General features: G+C 32.6%; 3 protein-coding genes across 3 annotated transcripts in view; 1 reads left to right on the forward strand and 2 right to left on the reverse strand.

The window, feature by feature from the left end:
- Positions 1–2,717, reverse strand: part of LOC107447447 (eukaryotic translation initiation factor 4 gamma 3) — a 53,841-nt gene extending 51,124 nt beyond the window's left edge. Inside the window, exon 1 of the mRNA XM_087158038.1 lies at positions 2,605–2,717. The gene's annotated coding sequence lies outside the window, so the exon portion shown is untranslated. The remainder of the gene's footprint in view (positions 1–2,604) is intronic.
- On the reverse strand, positions 1,889–15,859 carry LOC147816044 (uncharacterized). Its single transcript, XM_087156696.1, has 3 exons — positions 15,770–15,859; positions 8,797–9,489; positions 1,889–2,020 (listed from the first exon to the last, which is right to left on the reverse strand). The coding sequence occupies exons 1-3, from the start codon at positions 15,857–15,859 to the stop codon at positions 1,889–1,891; spliced, it is 915 nt and encodes a 304-aa protein (XP_087012822.1).
- A 420-nt stretch (positions 15,860–16,279) lies between these two features.
- LOC107448715 (fatty acid-binding protein) overlaps positions 16,280–16,862 on the forward strand; it is a 62,375-nt gene continuing 61,792 nt past the window's right edge. The window contains exon 1 of the mRNA XM_087158041.1: positions 16,280–16,592. The gene's annotated coding sequence lies outside the window, so the exon portion shown is untranslated. The remainder of the gene's footprint in view (positions 16,593–16,862) is intronic.

A 16,862-nucleotide genomic window follows, 5' to 3' on the forward strand; every position in this document is an offset into this window, starting at 1 on the left:
AAAAATACAATTTTTTCTTAATTAAATAAAACTACAACTTTTTTGCTTTTAAAAAAAGAAAATGCAGTGATTAAAATAAACCACTTTATAACTTTCTATGCAATTTTAATATTGGTAATCATAAATTGATTTTCGAATAATAGAAAAAGGTTGTTATTAAAATTTTGATAATGCTCAATCCTTCGAACTTTTATCACAGAATACGAGCGTCGAGTAAAAATGAGTTTTTCAAATAAATTGTTACCGGACAAATAGTCTACTCGAACCTGAAATTTGCACATTGTAAGGGCGTTGAACTCAGGGGTTTATCTAAGTTTTTCTGAGAGGTACCTACTTTGTGAAAATTTCGACATAATTTGAGAAAATTAAAAATTACATTAAGAAATCAACTCAGAAAGATAGTAAAAATATGCATTTATCGTTTCTTACGGGTTACAAAAATAAAATTTTAATAAAAAGCATTTTGTTACACTAGTTTTTCTTAAAGTTGAATTTGTGACGGTACCACTAAACGGTAGTAAATTTTGCCTGGACAGACCCCTAGTAATAATTCAAAATTAAATGGAAATGTCAATAAGATTGATCAAAAAACAATATGGATATACCATGGAATTAATTGAACAATCGAAAAATTATTCAAATTTAAAACTCATTTGTTGACACAATTTTACAATTTGAAAATCATTGATAGTAAATGAAAATGTGACATAATTTATAAATGGACCAAATATTAATTTATAAATATTAAGCAATAATAGTAAAAATAAATAAAATTACACAAACCTATCTAATAAAATTACGATATTTGAAAAAAATCTAAAATCATGAAGGGTTCACAATTAAGAGTAATAAAAGAAAACCTTCGAAGAAATTTTATACAATTTTTAAATTACAAGAGCAATAACTGAATAGAAATATCTCAAAAATATGAATATTTTTATAGTCTATCTTAAATAATAAAAATGCAGGTATTTTTTTTAAATAAAAAATGAACACTTTTTAACTTTTGATAGCACTATTTGACACAATTGTAATGTCAACTCTGGTTATTTTAAACCCTGGTTAGCTATTTACAGTTAAAGACCTTAAAAACAGTATTATAAACTTATACTTTATAATATAAATGAGCTCTTATACTTTCAGTTCCCAGAACCACCAGTTTCCACAGAGGCACTCATAGTTTTAATGCCTATTGCGGAAAAAGAAGAGGAATAATTTTCAATCTAAAAACTTTTTACTTTTAGAAAAAAAAAAAAAAACATAATATGTAATAATAAAAAAAATTGCAACATGGTTGCCACTCAAATCTGGAAAAAAAATCCCCTGTGTTTTCCCTGTATATGTTATCCACAATATAATAAGAGGAAACAAAAATTGCACTCTTGTGTGAGCTATATTAGGCTAACTATGCTAGTTTTAATTACTTGAAAAACTTGGAGAAAAAAAAAAGAAACAGCTGAACATACTAAAATAATGCCGTAGTAAAGGATAGAGTTTAGTGTTGTTGGAATATCATCCTTAAATAACACATTGAGAGATCACCATTTTTCAAAAGATAAAAATAAGAAACAAAATTCCCTGTATTTTTTCAGCTTGTAAAGAAAAAATTGAAATTCCCTGTATTTTCCAGGTTTTTCTTGTGGAGTGCAATCAAGAGTCTTCTTCATCTGAAATAATTTCAAAATTCCAAAGATGAAGGAAAATACTAGCTTTAATTCCCTCTCAGTAATATTTACTAAACAAAAATAATTTTTTTTTATCGCACACAGAAAATAAAAATAATGAAAGCAAACTAAAAACAGAAAAGTGTGAACTACTTGAAAGAAACACAATCAATAACTGCACAACTATGATCTGCTTTCTATAAACTTCTTGTCTGAAAATACTCTCAGACAAGGTTGGGATTTTGGACAGGAAATTTGGGTTTTATTGTCTTAAACTGAACAAAACCTTGAAGATTGGTAACCCAGTGACAGAATCTTGGCGACACGGCAAGATTGTCGCAGAAAGTGACAGAGTTCTTACATAAAGAATCTTCATTTAGAAAGTAAAAAAATTTTGTCTTCTTTTCTGCAGAAATTTTCCAAATTTTTTTCTCTTTAAAATTATATTTAAAAGATGTCTTTTTTGCGCATCAGGAAATGTAAGTGATTTTTCAATTCTTATTTAAGGAGAATAAAAAATAAAAAATAATGAAGTAAAAAATTTGTTTTCTGCAGAAAGTTGTGGCCAAAAAAACCACCTCCGTAAATAATAATTTAAATATTGAATCAAAGGCCTACGTTAGTAAAATTAGTCGAGAAACGAAACACGTATTCAGAGCCCCCCAATTAAAGAGTCCGATTCTCGTGATTTCGTCGTCAATCTTTTTTTTCCTGGTAGTCCAGGGTAAATGCTACAGTTTAGATTTTCAAATTCATGACTTTCCATGACTAATTCCAAGAACTTTTCATGACTTGTCGAAGTTACTATTTTCTCCGACAATGTGGGGAATACTAACATGAATTTAACTAATATGAGCCATCGAATAACGAGATAAAAACTAAATTGCCAAAATTAACTATTTATTAAAAACTTTAAAATAAAAACTGAATTATGACATACTTCCAAAATAGTTGGGGAAAGAAAACCACACGCCCTGAAACTCTCAAAGGCCAAAATAAACATGCAATCGTGGAATCGCTAAACCAACTGACTGGCGAGCAGTCAAAAATATTTTAGTTAGCAAGAGTCCCAGAGCGCATGCGTAGCAAATCAACAAATAAAAAATAAGAAAATATTTCTCCTAATAAGTGATTACTCAACTGCGGCTGAACAGACAAAGACAGAATAATACATTTAAAAAGCGTTATAATAACATTCATTGAAATGATAGATATTACCAAAACTGTTTTATTCTGCATCTTCATATTTATTGATTCTAAATTCAAAAAACAGAGTAAAGAAAGAGTAGAAGCAATAAAATAGCTGAAAAAATAATAGCTGAGTAAATATTTTTTTTTTCTTCTGCACAATTATATTCTAACGATAATTTGCTTGCTCATCAAAAGGAAAGAAATACTCCTGATTTTTCTATTCTCATTTCAGAATTAAAAAAATTTGCCAATGACTGACTTGCTTCAGCTGGAATTTTAAATTTATAAAATAAAAAAAAGACGAATAATAATAATTCTGAAATCACATAAGTATAAAAAATACTTCGCTCTAGAACGCGTTCGATTGAGGACCCAGTAATCGCTGTATAAAAAATCCCTTTGGTACAATTGTTTGTTACATTAAACTCTAATTTCGGGCAGAGTTTGAAATTTATAGGTTAATATTATAGGAAGTAACCGGGTGTGATGTGTGCGTGCCTCCTGATACGACTTTTGTCCCTTCTTCAGCCATCATTCGCTCTTTAACAAAGAAAAATAATTCTTTTCATATATAGAACACTTTATTCACTTAAAAATATTGAAAAAGAAGTTAAAAAAATAACATAAAATAAAAAAAATAAATAAATAAAAATTATCGAAAATTTAACCGTATATTAGCTATTATTCGCTAATTCAGAATGGAAAGATAGTTAATTCTATATACAGAACACTTTATTCACGTTAAATTGTCGAAAAGTATATTAAAAAATAGAATATAAAATAAATTAAAAAAAATTTAAAGTCGGTCCTTGCAGGGTTTCGAACCCAGGCCTTCCGGGACTACATATCAGCCTTGCCCACAGCACTACCAAGTGCGCCACGCTTCACATAACAGGCCCGTGTATATTTAGCTAAAAGCACCTTCTCCCGGTTAGCCAACAAAACTTATTTTGGCCGATTGAGGACCCACTAATCGGTGTATAAAAAATCCCTTTGGTACAATTGTTTGTTACTTTAAACCCTAATTTCGGGCCCAGTTTGAAATTTATAGGTTAATATTATAGGAAGTAACGGGGTGTGATGTGTACGTGCCTCCTGATACGACTTTTGTCCCTTTTTCAGCCATCATTCGCTCTTTAACAAAGAAAAATAATTCTTTTCATATATAGAACACTTTATTCACTTAAAAATATTGAAAAAGAAGTTAAAAAAATAACATAAAATAAAATAAATAAATAAATAAAAATTATCGAAAATTTAACCGTTTATTAGCTATTATCCGCTAATTTAGAATGGAAAGATAGTTATTTCTATATACAGAACACTTTATTCACGTTAAATTGTCGAAAAGTATATTAAAAAATAGAATATAAAATAAATAAAAAAATTTAAAGTCGGTCCTTGCAGGGTTTCGAACCCAGGCCTTCCGGTACTACATATCAGCCTTGCCCACAGCGCTACCAAGTGCGCCACGCTTCACATAACAGGCCCGTGTATATTTAGCTAAAAGCACCTTCTCCCGGTTAGTCAACAAAACTTATTTTGGCCGATTGAGGACCCACTAATCGGTGTATAAAAAATCCCTTTGGTACAATTGTTTGTTACTTTAAACCCTAATTTCGGGCCCAGTTTGAAATTTATAGGTTAATATTATAGGAAGCAACCGGGTGTGATGTGTACGTGCCTCCTGATACGACTTTTGTCCCTTTTTCAGCCATCATTCGCTCTTTAACAAAGAAAAATAATTCTTTTCATATATAGAACACTTTATTCACTTAAAAATATTGAAAAAGAAGTTAAAAAAATAACATAAAATAAAATAAATAAATAAATAAAAATTATCGAAAATTTTACCGTTTATTAGCTATTATCCGCTAATTTAGAATGGAAAGACAGTTATTTCTATATACAGAACACTTTATTCACGTTAAATTGTCGAAAAGTATATTAAAAAATAGAATATAAAATAAATAAAAAATAATTTAAAGTCGGTCCTTGCAGGTTTTCGACCCCAGGCCTTCCGGGATTACATATCAACCTTGCCCACAACGCTACCAAGTGCGCCACGCTTCACATATCGGGCCCGCGCATATTTAGCTTAAAGCACCTTCTCCCGGTTAGTCAACAAAACTTATTTTGGCCGATTGAGGACCCACTAATCAGTGTATAAAAAATCCCTTTGGTACAATTGTTTGTTACATTAATCTCGTATTTCGGGCCGAGTTTGAAATTTATAGGTTAATATTATAGGAAGTAACCGGGTCTGATGTGTGCGTGCCTCCTGATACGACTTTTGTCCCTTTTTCAGCCATTATTCGCTGTTTAACAAAGAAAAATAATTCTTTTCATATATAGAACACTTTATTCACTTAAAAATATTGAAAAAGAAGTTAAAAAAATAACATAAAATAAAATAAATAAATAAATAAAAATTATCGAAAATTTAACCGTTTATTAGCTATTATCCGCTAATTTAGAAAGGAAAGATAGTTATTTCTATATACAGAACACTTTATTCACGTTAAATTGTCGAAAAGTATATTAAAAAATAGAATATAAAATAAATAGAAAAAATTTAAAGTCGGTCCTTGCAGGGTTTCGAACCCAGGCCTTCCGGGACTACATATCAGCCTTGCCCACAGCGCTACCAAGTGCGCCACGCTTCACATAACAGGCCCGTGTATATTTAGCTAAAAGCACCTTCTCCCGGTTAGTCAACAAAACTTATTTTGGCCGATTGAGGACCCACTAATCGGTGTATAAAAAATCCCTTTGGTACAATTGTTTGTTACTTTAAACCCTAATTTCGGGCCCAGTTTGAAATTTATAGGTTAATATTATAGGAAGCAACCGGGTGTGATGTGTACGTGCCTCCTGATACGACTTTTGTCCCTTTTTCAGCCATCATTCGCTCTTTAACAAAGAAAAATAATTCTTTTCATATATAGAACACTTTATTCACTTAAAAATATTGAAAAAGAAGTTAAAAAAATAACATAAAATAAAATAAATAAATAAATAAAAATTATCGAAAATTTAACCGTTTATTAGCTATTATCCGCTAATTTAGAATGGAAAGACAGTTATTTCTATATACAGAACACTTTATTCACGTTAAGTTGTCGAAAAGTATATTAAAAAATAGAATATAAAATAAATAAAAAATAATTTAAAGTCGGTCCTTGCAGGTTTTCGACCCCAGGCCTTCCGGGATTACATATCAACCTTGCCCACAACGCTACCAAGTGCGCCACGCTTCACATATCGGGCCCGCGCATATTTAGCTTAAAGCACCTTCTCCCGGATAGTCAACAAAACTTATTTTGGCCGATTGAGGACCCACTAATCAGTGTATAAAAAATCCCTTTGGTACAATTGTTTGTTACATTAATCTCTAATTTCGGGCCGAGTTTGAAATTTATAGGTTAATATTATAGGAAGTAACCGGGTCTGATGTGTGCGTGCCTCCTGATACGACTTTTGTCCCTTTTTCAGCCATTATTCGCTGTTTAACAAAGAAAAATAATTCTTTTCATATATAGAACACTTTATTCACTTAAAAATATTGAAAAAGAAGTTAAAAAAATAACATAAAATAAAAAAAATAAATAAATAAAAAATATCGAAAATTTAACCGTATATTAGCTATTATTCGCTAATTCAGAATGGAAAGATAGTTAATTCTATATACAGAACACTTTATTCACGTTAAATTGTCGAAAAGTATATTAAAAAATAGAATATAAAATAAATTAAAAAAAATTTAAAATCGGTCCTTGCAGGGTTTCGAACCCAGGCCTTCCGGGATTACATTTCAACCTTGCCCACAGCGCTACCAAGTGCGCCACGCTTCACATATCAGGCCCGCGCATATTTAGCTTTAAGCACCTTTTCCCGGATAGTCAACAAAACGTATTTTGGCCGATTGAGGACCCACTAATCGGTGTATAAAAAATCCCTTTGGTACAATTGTTTGTTACATTAAACTCTAATTTCGGGCCGAGTTTGAAATTTATAGGTTAATATTATAGGAAGTAACGGGGTGTGATGTGTGCGAGCCTCCTGATACGACTTTTGTCCCTTTTTAAGCCATTATTCGCTGTTTAACAAAGAAAAATAATTCTTTTCATACATAGAACACTTTATTCTCTTAAAAATATTGAAAAAGAAGTTAAAAAAATAACATAAAATAAAAAAAATAAAAAAATAAAAAAATATCGAAAATTTAACCGTATATTAGCTATTATTCGCTAATTCAGATTGGAAAGAGAGTTATTTCTATATACAGAACACTTTATTTACGTTAAATTGTCGAAATGTATATTAAAAAATAGAATATAAGATAAATAAATAAAAATTTAAAGTCGGTCCTTGCAGGGTTTCGTACCCAGGCCTTCCGGGATTACATATCAACCTTGCCCACAGCGCTACCAATTGCGCCACGCTTCATATATCAGGCCCGCGCATATTTAGCTTAAAGCACCTTCTCCCGGATAGTCAACAAAACTTATTTTGGTCGATTGAGGACCCACTAATCGGTGTATAAAAAATCCCTTTGGTACAATTGTTTGTTACATTAATCTCTAATTTCGGGCCGAGTTTGAAATTTATAGGTTAATATTATAGGAAGTAACCAGGTGTGATGTGTGCGTGCCTCCTGATACGACTTTTGTCCCTTTTTCAGCCATTATTCGCTGTTTAACAAAGAAAAATAATTCTTTTCATATATAGAACACTTTATTCACTTAAAAATATTGAAAAAGAAGTTAAAAAAATAACATAAAATAAAAAAAAAAAATAAAAAAAATATCGAAAATTTAACCGTATATTAGCTATTATTCGCTAATTCAGAATGGAAAGATAGTTAATTCTATATACAGAACGCTTTATTCACGTTAAATTGTCGGAAAGTATATTAAAAAATAGAATATAAAATAAATTAAAAAAAATTTAAAGTCTGTCCTTTCAGGGTTTCGAACCCAGGCCTTCCGGGATTACATATCAACCTTGCCCACAGCGCTACCAACTGTGCCACGCTTCACATATCAGGCCCGCGAATATTTAGCTTAAAGAACCTTCTCCCGGTTAGTCAACAAAACTTATTTTATCCGATTGAGGACCCACTAATCGGTGTATGGAAGAATTTACCCCGACCCGCCCTTATTTAGGGCATACGGGTAAATGTTTATTAAAATCCAAAAAAAAAATATCCAGAGAACAGTAGAAACATAAATTACATAAAATACACATCAGACATGGCAACAGCCCATGAACATGGCGGGCGTAGAACAGCTAAAATCATGTAAGGTGCTAAACATTAAAACAGCAATATATTAAAAGTGTCAATTAAAAGAATAATTTAAAAGAGCAATTTAAAAGATAAACGTGCAAAAATTACAAGAGAACAATATTGTAAAACAATTAAAAGCATTACCATTAAAACCAATTAAATAGTACAAAAGTAAATGACAATAAAATTGGAGCAAGTAAAAGAAGAATAGTTTATAAAAGACATAGTAAAAAAAATGAGACACCCAAGCTGGAAGAAACAAGTTCCGAGACATTAAAGACCGTCCCCCAATACATCCTCTAAAGTTTGTTTAATAATCTTTTTTATGATATTTCTACAAGTCAGGTTAGCATAGCATTGATGTTGGCCAATATTATTAAAGTTATTGCCCCGGATTGTCTGGAAATGAGAACAATTTATTAACAAGTGATCAATAGATTGATATTCACCACAGTAATTGCATTATGGAGTTTTGTGGAATAATTTATATTGGTGTTCTCCAAACACTCCGTGGCCTGTTAAAAATTGATTGAGATAGAAGTTTGCTTGTAGTCTATTTAATTTCGGGTCTTTAAAAAATTTGAATGTCTGTCTCCCTTTCTCGGAACTCCGCCATTCCAGCCCCCAGCGCTTCATGCTATATAATTTAACCTGAGTTTTAATTTGGGCGATGGAGCTTGGGACCTCAAGGGCAACCCGGCAGAGATCGGTGGCTTTCTTAGCTGCTCGATCCGCCTCCTCGTTGCCTTGAGTACCTATATGAGCTTTAACCCAATTGCAGAGTATATTGGATCGCCATAATTGTTTAGTGTTTTCAACAATTTTTGAGCTTGATACTGGGTTTTGTAAGGCTTGCAACGAGGAAAGCGAATCAGTATAGATAGTGGCGTCTGGATATTCTTTTTTAGAGAGCCAGAGAAAAGCATTATTAATTGCCACCAATTCTGCCATGTAAACACTACTATTGTTTGAGATCCTGGAGGAGGTTGCCTCGATTAAAGTACCGTGCATTTTAGTAACAATGCCGAAGCCAGTTCTATATTCTGTGGTATCAGTAGCGGAGTCGGCAACCTCCATCCTTGATCCATCAGTAAAAATTTCAAGGCCACTGTTTGTTGGGAGTGATCTACCGTAGGGAACGGAAATAAGTTTTGATGGGTGAATCCTAGTTGGTGGATCATCCATATGTGCTGTGAGGAGAATCTGCTGCATCTCTAAGTCAAAATCGTTAAGTCTCCAATTCCACTTAAGTCTTTTAATGCAAGTGTCCTCCAAAATCTTAAGATGGATAGGTTTCACCCCCGCCAGTATCTGGAGGGCCTCCGTGCTGGTTGTGGAATAGGCCTTAGTGATGTTAATGAGTGAGATTCTCTTTATGGATTTAAGTTTTTCGTTGATTTTAACAGTATTGTGGTACCAGACACTGGCGGCGTATAAAATGATTCGCTCCGTAGCCCGCAGGTAGATCAACTTAAGGATAGAGGGCCATTATTCGCTACGCACTAATCGGTGTATAAAAAATCCCTTTGGAACAATTGTTTGTTACTTTAAACACTAATTTCGGGCCGAGTTTGAAATTTATAGATTAATATTATAAGAAGTAACCGGGTGTGATGTGTACGTGCCTCCTGATTCGACTTTTGTCCCTTCTTCAGCCATCATTCGCTCTTTAACAAAGAAAAATAATTCTTTTCATATACAGAACACTTTATTCACTTAAAAATATTGAAAAAGAAGTTAAAAAAAAACATAAAATAAAATAAATAAATAAATGAAAATTATCGAAAATTTAACCGTTTATTAGCCATTATTCGCTAATTCAGAATGGAAAGATAGTTATTTCTATATACAGAACACTTTATTCACGTTAAATTGTCGAAAAGTAAATTAAAAAATATAATATAAAATAAATAAAAAAAATTTAACGTCGGTCCTTGCAGGGTTTCGAACTCAGGAATTCCGGGACTACATATCAGCCTTGCCCACAGCGCTACCAAGTGCGCCACGCTTCACATAACAGGCCCGTGTATATTTAGCTTAAAGCACCTTCTCCCGGTTAGTCAACAAAACTTATTTTGGCCGATTGAGGACCCACTAATCGGTGTATAAAAAATCCCTTTGGTACAATTGTTTGTTACATTAAACTCTAATTTCGGGCAGAGTTTGAAATTTATAGGTTAATATTACAGGAAGTAACCAGGTGTGATGTGTGCGTGCCTCCTGATACGACTTTTGTCCCTTTTTCAGCCATTATTCGCTGTTTAACAAAGAAAAATAATTCTTTTCATATATAGAACACTTTATTCACTTAAAAATATTGAAAAAGAAGTTAAAAAAATAACATAAAATAAAAAAAATAAATAAATAAAAATTATCGAAAATTTAACCGTATATTAGCTATTATTCGCTAATTCAGAATGGAAAGATAGTTAATTCTATATACAGAACACTTTATTCACGTTAAATTGTCGAAAAGTATATTAAAAAATAGAATATAAAATAAATTAAAAAAAAAATTAAAACCGGTCCTTGCAGGGTTTCGAACCCAGGCCTTCCGGGATTACATATCAACCTTGCCCACAGCGCTACCAACTGTGCCACGCTTCACATATCAGGCCCGCGAATATTTAGCTTAAAGAACCTTCTCCCGGTTAGTCAACAAAACTTATTTTATCCGATTGAGGACCCACTAATCGGTATATAAAAAATCCCTTTGGAACAATTGTTTGTTACTTTAAACACTAATTTCGGGCCGAGTTTGAAATTTATAGGTTAATATTATAGGAAGTAACCGGGTGTGATGTGTGCGTGCCTCCTGATACGACTTTTGTCCCTTCTTCAGCCATCATTCGCTCTTTAACAAAGAAAAATAATTCTTTTCATATATAGAACACTTTATTCACTTAAAAATATTGAAAAAGAAGTTAAAAAAATAACATAAAATAAAATAAATAAATAAATAAAAATTATCAAAAATTTAACCGTTTATTAGCTATTATTCGCTAATTCGGAGTGGAAAGATAGTTATTTCTATATACAGAACACTTTACTCACGTTAAATTGTCGAAAAGTATATTAAAAAATAGAATATAAAATAAATAAAAAAAAATTTAAAGTCGGTCCTTGCAGGGTTTCGTTCCCAGGCCTTCCGGGATTTCATATCAACCTTGCCCACAGCACTACCAATTGCGCCACGCTTCACATATCAGGCCCGCGAATATTTAGCTTAAAGCACCTTCTCCCGGATAGTCAACAAAACTTATTTTGGTCGATTGAGGACCCACTAATCGGTGTATAAAAAATCCCTTTGGTACAATTGTTTGTTACATTAATCTCTAATTTCGGGCCGAGTTTGAAATTTATAGGTTAATATTATAGGAAGTAACCAGGTGTGATGTGTGCGTGCCTCCTGATACGACTTTTGTCCCTTTTTCAGCCATTATTCGCTGTTTAACAAAGAAAAATAATTCTTTTCATATATAGAACACTTTATTCACTTAAAAATATTGAAAAAGAAGTTAAAAAAATAACATAAAATAAAAAAAAATAAATAAATAAAAATTATCGAAAATTTAACCGTTTATTAGCTATTATTCGCTAATTCAGATTGGAAAGATAGTTATTTCTATATACAGAACACTTTATTCACGTTAAATTGTCGAAAAGTAAATTAAAAAATATAATATAAAATAAATAAAAAAAATTTAACGTCGGTCCTTGCAGGGTTTCGAACCCAGGCCTTCCGGGACTACATATCAGCCTTGCCCACAGCGCTACCAAGTGCGCCACGCTTCACATAACAGGCCCGTGTATATTTAGCTTAAAGCACCTTCTCCCGGTTAGTCAACAAAACTTATTTTGGTCGATTGAGGACCCACTAATCGGTGTATAAAAACCCCCTTTGGTACAATTGTTTGTTACATTAAACTCTAACTTCGGGCAGAGTTTGAAATTTATAGGTTAATATTATAGGAAGTAACGGAGTGTGATGTGTGCGTGCCTCCTGATACGACTTTTGTCCCTTTTTCAGCCATTATTCGCTGTTTAACAAAGAAAAATAATTCTTTTCATATATAGAAAATTATTCACTTAAAAATATTGAAAAAGAAGTTAAAAAAGTAACATAAAATAAAATAAATAAATAAATGAAAATTATCGAAAATTTAACAGTTTATTAGCTATTATTCGCTAATTCAGAGTGGAAAGATAGTTATTTCTATATACAGAACACTTTATTCACGTTAAATTGTCGAAAAGTAAATTAAAAAATATTATATAAAATAAATAAAAAAAATTTCAAGTCGGTCCTTGCAGGGTTTAGAACCCAGGCCTTCCGGGACTACATATCAGCCTTGCCCACAGCGCTACCAAGTGCGCCACGCTTCACATAACAGGCCCGTGTATATTTAGCTTAAAGCACCTTCTCCCGGTTAGTCAACAAAACTTATTTTGGCCGATTGAGGACCCACTAATCGGTGTATAAAAAATCCCTTTGGTACAATTGTTTGTTACATTAAACTCTAATTTCGGGCAGAGTTTGAAATTTATAGGTTAATATTATAGGAAGTAACCGGGTGTGATGTGTGCGTGCCTCCTGATACGACTTTTGTCCCTTTTTCTGCCATTATTCGCTGTTTAACAAAGAAAATTAATTCTTTTCATATATAGAACACTTTATTCACTTAAAAATATTGAAAAAGATGTTAAAAAAATGACTTAAAATAAATAAATAAATAAAAATTATCGAAAATTTAACCGTTTATTAGCTATTATTCGCTAATTCAGAATGGAAAGATAGTTATTTCTATATACAGAACACATTATTCACGTTAAATTGTCGAAAAGTATATTAAAAAATAGAATATAAAATAAATTAAAAAAAATTTAAAGTCGGTCCTTGCAGGGTTTCGAACCCAGGCCTTCCGGGATTACATATCAACCTTGCCCACAGCGCTACCAAGTGCGTAACGCTTCACATATCAGGCCCGCGCATATTTAACTTAAAGCACCTTCTCCCGGTTAGTCCACAAAACTTATTGTGGCCGATTGAGGACCCACTAATCGGTGTATAAAAAATCCCTTTGGTACAATTGTTTGTTACTTTAAACCCTAATTTCGGGCCGAGTTTGAAATTTATAGGTTAATATTATAGGAAGTAACCGGGTGTGATGTGTGCGAGCCTCCTGATACGACTTTTGTCCCTTTTTCAGCCATCATTCGCTCTTTAACAAAGAAAAATAATTCTTTTCATATATAGAACACTTTATTCGCTTAAAAATATTGAAAAAGAAGTTTTAAAAAAAAACATAAAATAAAATAAATAAATAAATGAAAATTATCGAAAATTTAACCGTTTATTAGCTATTATTCGCTAATTCAGAATGGAAATATAGTTATTTCTATATACAGAACACTTTATTCACGTTAAATTGTCGAAAAGTAAATTTAAAAATATAATATAAAATAAATAAAAAAAATTTAAAGTCTGTCCTTGCAGGGTTTCGAACCCAGGCCTTCCGGGACTACATATCAGCCTTGCCCACAGCGCTACCTAGTGCGCCACGCTTCACATATCAGGCCCGCGAATATTTAGCTTAAAGCACCTTCTCCCGGTTAGTCAACAAAACTTATTTTGGCCGATTGAGGACCCACTAATCGGTGTATAAAAAATCCCTTTGGTACAATTGTTTGTTACATTAAACTCTAATTTCGGGCAGAGTTTGAAATTTATAAGTTAATATTATAGGAAGTAACCGGGTGTGATGTGTGCGTGCCTCCTGATACGACTTTTGTCCCTTTTTCAGCCATTATTCGCTGTTTAACAAAGAAAATTAATTCTTTTCATATATAGAACACTTTATTCACTTAAAAAGTTTGAAAAAGAAGTTAAGAAGATAACATAAAATAATATAAATAAATAAATAAAAATTACCAAAAAGTTATTAATTTATTAGCTATTTTTCGCTATTTTATAAATTAAATTAAATAGATTTTACAAATAGAATAGGCTGGAATAGACTGGATGGTAGGGCACTGGGCCCATGTCCTAGAGTTCGTGGGTTCGACACCCACTGGCAAAAGTCTCCCCGTCTAGTAAATGGTGACTGGGGTACTTTTCCAGGAGTTTCCTAGTCTTCTGGATTGGTTCAAAATTACAAGGATACAGAGTTGAATATTAGTAGTCGTAAACCCAAAAAATATTGGGTCAGCTGTTCAACGACGGTTATAAAATATAAAATGGATTTTAAAACTATGTTCCTTTAGGAAAATAATGTCTTCACTAAAAATTTGTGGTAGCTCTCCCAATGCTGTAAAAACGCTTTATAATGCATTTAAATTTAAATGAAATAAAATAATTATGTGAAATATAACGTATAAAAAATTTAAAACTGTTCTGAATTAAAAAATATATTTTTAACTATGAAAGTATCCATCAGAAATTAAAATCTAAACTGAAAATTAATGATTAACTTCATAAATACGATATTAAATTACTTTAGCTGTAAATTGAAATACATTTTACTCAGGACTAGGCCTATTTTTTATTCATTCTTTCATAAATATTATTTTTGATGTGTTCAACAGATTATTTTTTTATAATAATTTTCTTAATGAAAGGGTGACAAATATGTCCGATTGAATAAGAACTATCAAATTAAAACTATGTAGATATAGTCGTAGATGTAGTATCATTTTCGATAACTTCCTCCTCTGATGTTATGCTTACAAGGTGATGTGTGAACAAGCTTAATATTCTAAGAAATTTTATTGTTGCGATTTGTGTTTAAATGTACTCTTAATAATTTTTCCATTCATAAGAGTTTTCTGCAACTTATAAATTCTAACACTTCGTGAGCCTTCAACAAATTTAAGAACAATAATATCACAACATAAATAAAGGATAGGATTTTCCATGTTTTGAATGTTGTCCCTTATTTTGCTATTTTAGTGTACAATATCCTCAACGACATCGAAAATGACCTGAAAACCCTGAAGATTAAAATTTGGAAGGGAGGTTGTCAGGGATATGAGTAATTGGCTTTTGTCAGCTGCTGCGGCAGACAAGTCCTGCAAGGGGCTGTCACCTTGAGAAAGAAATAAAGTGTACAATATCACTGTAATGTATCGTTATTTTCAATTTCGTAATTGTATCATAGCTTGCCAGTGGAGTTATCCAAATTCATTTGTTGTTTTCTACTTTGAAATATAAATTGAAAGAACGCTTTATAATGTAATATTGGGTGGCGCGACTCTCCACACGCTATTGGCAAGAGCATGCATTGCCATAGGTAAAGAGTGCTGCTCTATGCCACCTATGTTCCGCAGTGGACTGTTAGTAAAGACACGGTTCCCAGTAGAACACCGAAGTCAAGGACGTCTTAACCCCGCCCCGCCCCAAAAGAGGCATACGGTGACTATCGTTTGGATGACGTATATATACGGTGACTATACGGTGACTTGGTGACTATCGTTTCTGCAATCCTCGAATCGGTCGGAGGACCCGGTGGTGCATGGACACGAGGATCCATGGCCCCGAGTCATGCTCTACAAATAGCAACACTAAGCGTCGATGAGCAATGGAGAGTGGACGAGAGTCAGAACCCACAGGGGAGCGGCGTCAAACCGCATGCAGCCGAGCAGGGTCGACAGCAGCGGGCGTCCGCCACACCGCGGTCCATTGAGATGTCCAGTGACTGGAAGGCACCAAACCCATGCTTTATTCAAACAAAAGTACCAAAAAAATTGATTGTATTGAAACACCGAAGTCAAGCAAAACTGGCTGCGGTCAGTAAGCGGGTGGATCACCACTTTGATTAGTCTGAGTAGGGACTGAGGGTGAGCGGTATCGGTCCTCGTAAGACTGTTCTGCTGTAAAGTATTCGACTTCGCGCAGGCCGTCTGTCTACCAAAGCAGGTTAGCCATCCCCTCTGCAGAGGATTAGAATTGAGATGGCATATCTTCGTATCATCCTCAAGGATGTTTCCCAGATAGTTGCCAATAGCACATCGTGCAGCTCTAGTGCGATGTTAATAAAGTACCTACATACCTACATCACCTGTAGCTACTACGTCTCCACAAAGCTTTGAAAGTTTAAAGCTTGTTTTAAATCGCACAGATATATGCAGCAGCAAGTATCTTAGCAAAACAAAAAAATTTGATCTCTTTCTGATTCAAGATTCTAGTTATTATTTAATCTTTCTGAAATAAATATAGGACATTAACTTTTCTGATAAATATAATTCCGAATTAGGATGAGTTACTTTAATGATTCAACCGATACTTTTAATGATTCAACTGATGACGAGCAGGTTGAGTTTGATTTTTTATGTATTCTGTAATCAAAGCATGGAACTGTTTTTCTCATATTTCTTTTAATTATGGTATCTGAGTGATTTTTATTAATTCATTCGACTTTAATATGAAATCAAATTATAATATTAATTTGGTTTCGTATTAAAGTGGAAGAAATGTGAGTCGTTTGTAGCAATTGTAACGAACCTAACTATTATTTTTTTATAGTAACTGATATAGTTACAAGTCAAATGACACTGATACCTTTTGAGAGGTCTGTCAAAACATTTTATAAAACTATAGATTTTTACTAAACTTTGCGTTAATTCATTAAAATTAAGAGCATAAAGTATTAAAATTAAATTTTTTTAAAAAAACTGGGTTTTAAAACAAAAACTATTGTGATGGATCTATTTTCAAGACG

Source organism: Parasteatoda tepidariorum, chromosome 2 (genome assembly GCF_982258835.1).
Source record: "Parasteatoda tepidariorum strain Cologne lab strain chromosome 2, Ptep-v5.0, whole genome shotgun sequence".
In the NCBI taxonomy this organism is placed as follows: Eukaryota; Metazoa; Arthropoda; class Arachnida; order Araneae; family Theridiidae; genus Parasteatoda; species Parasteatoda tepidariorum.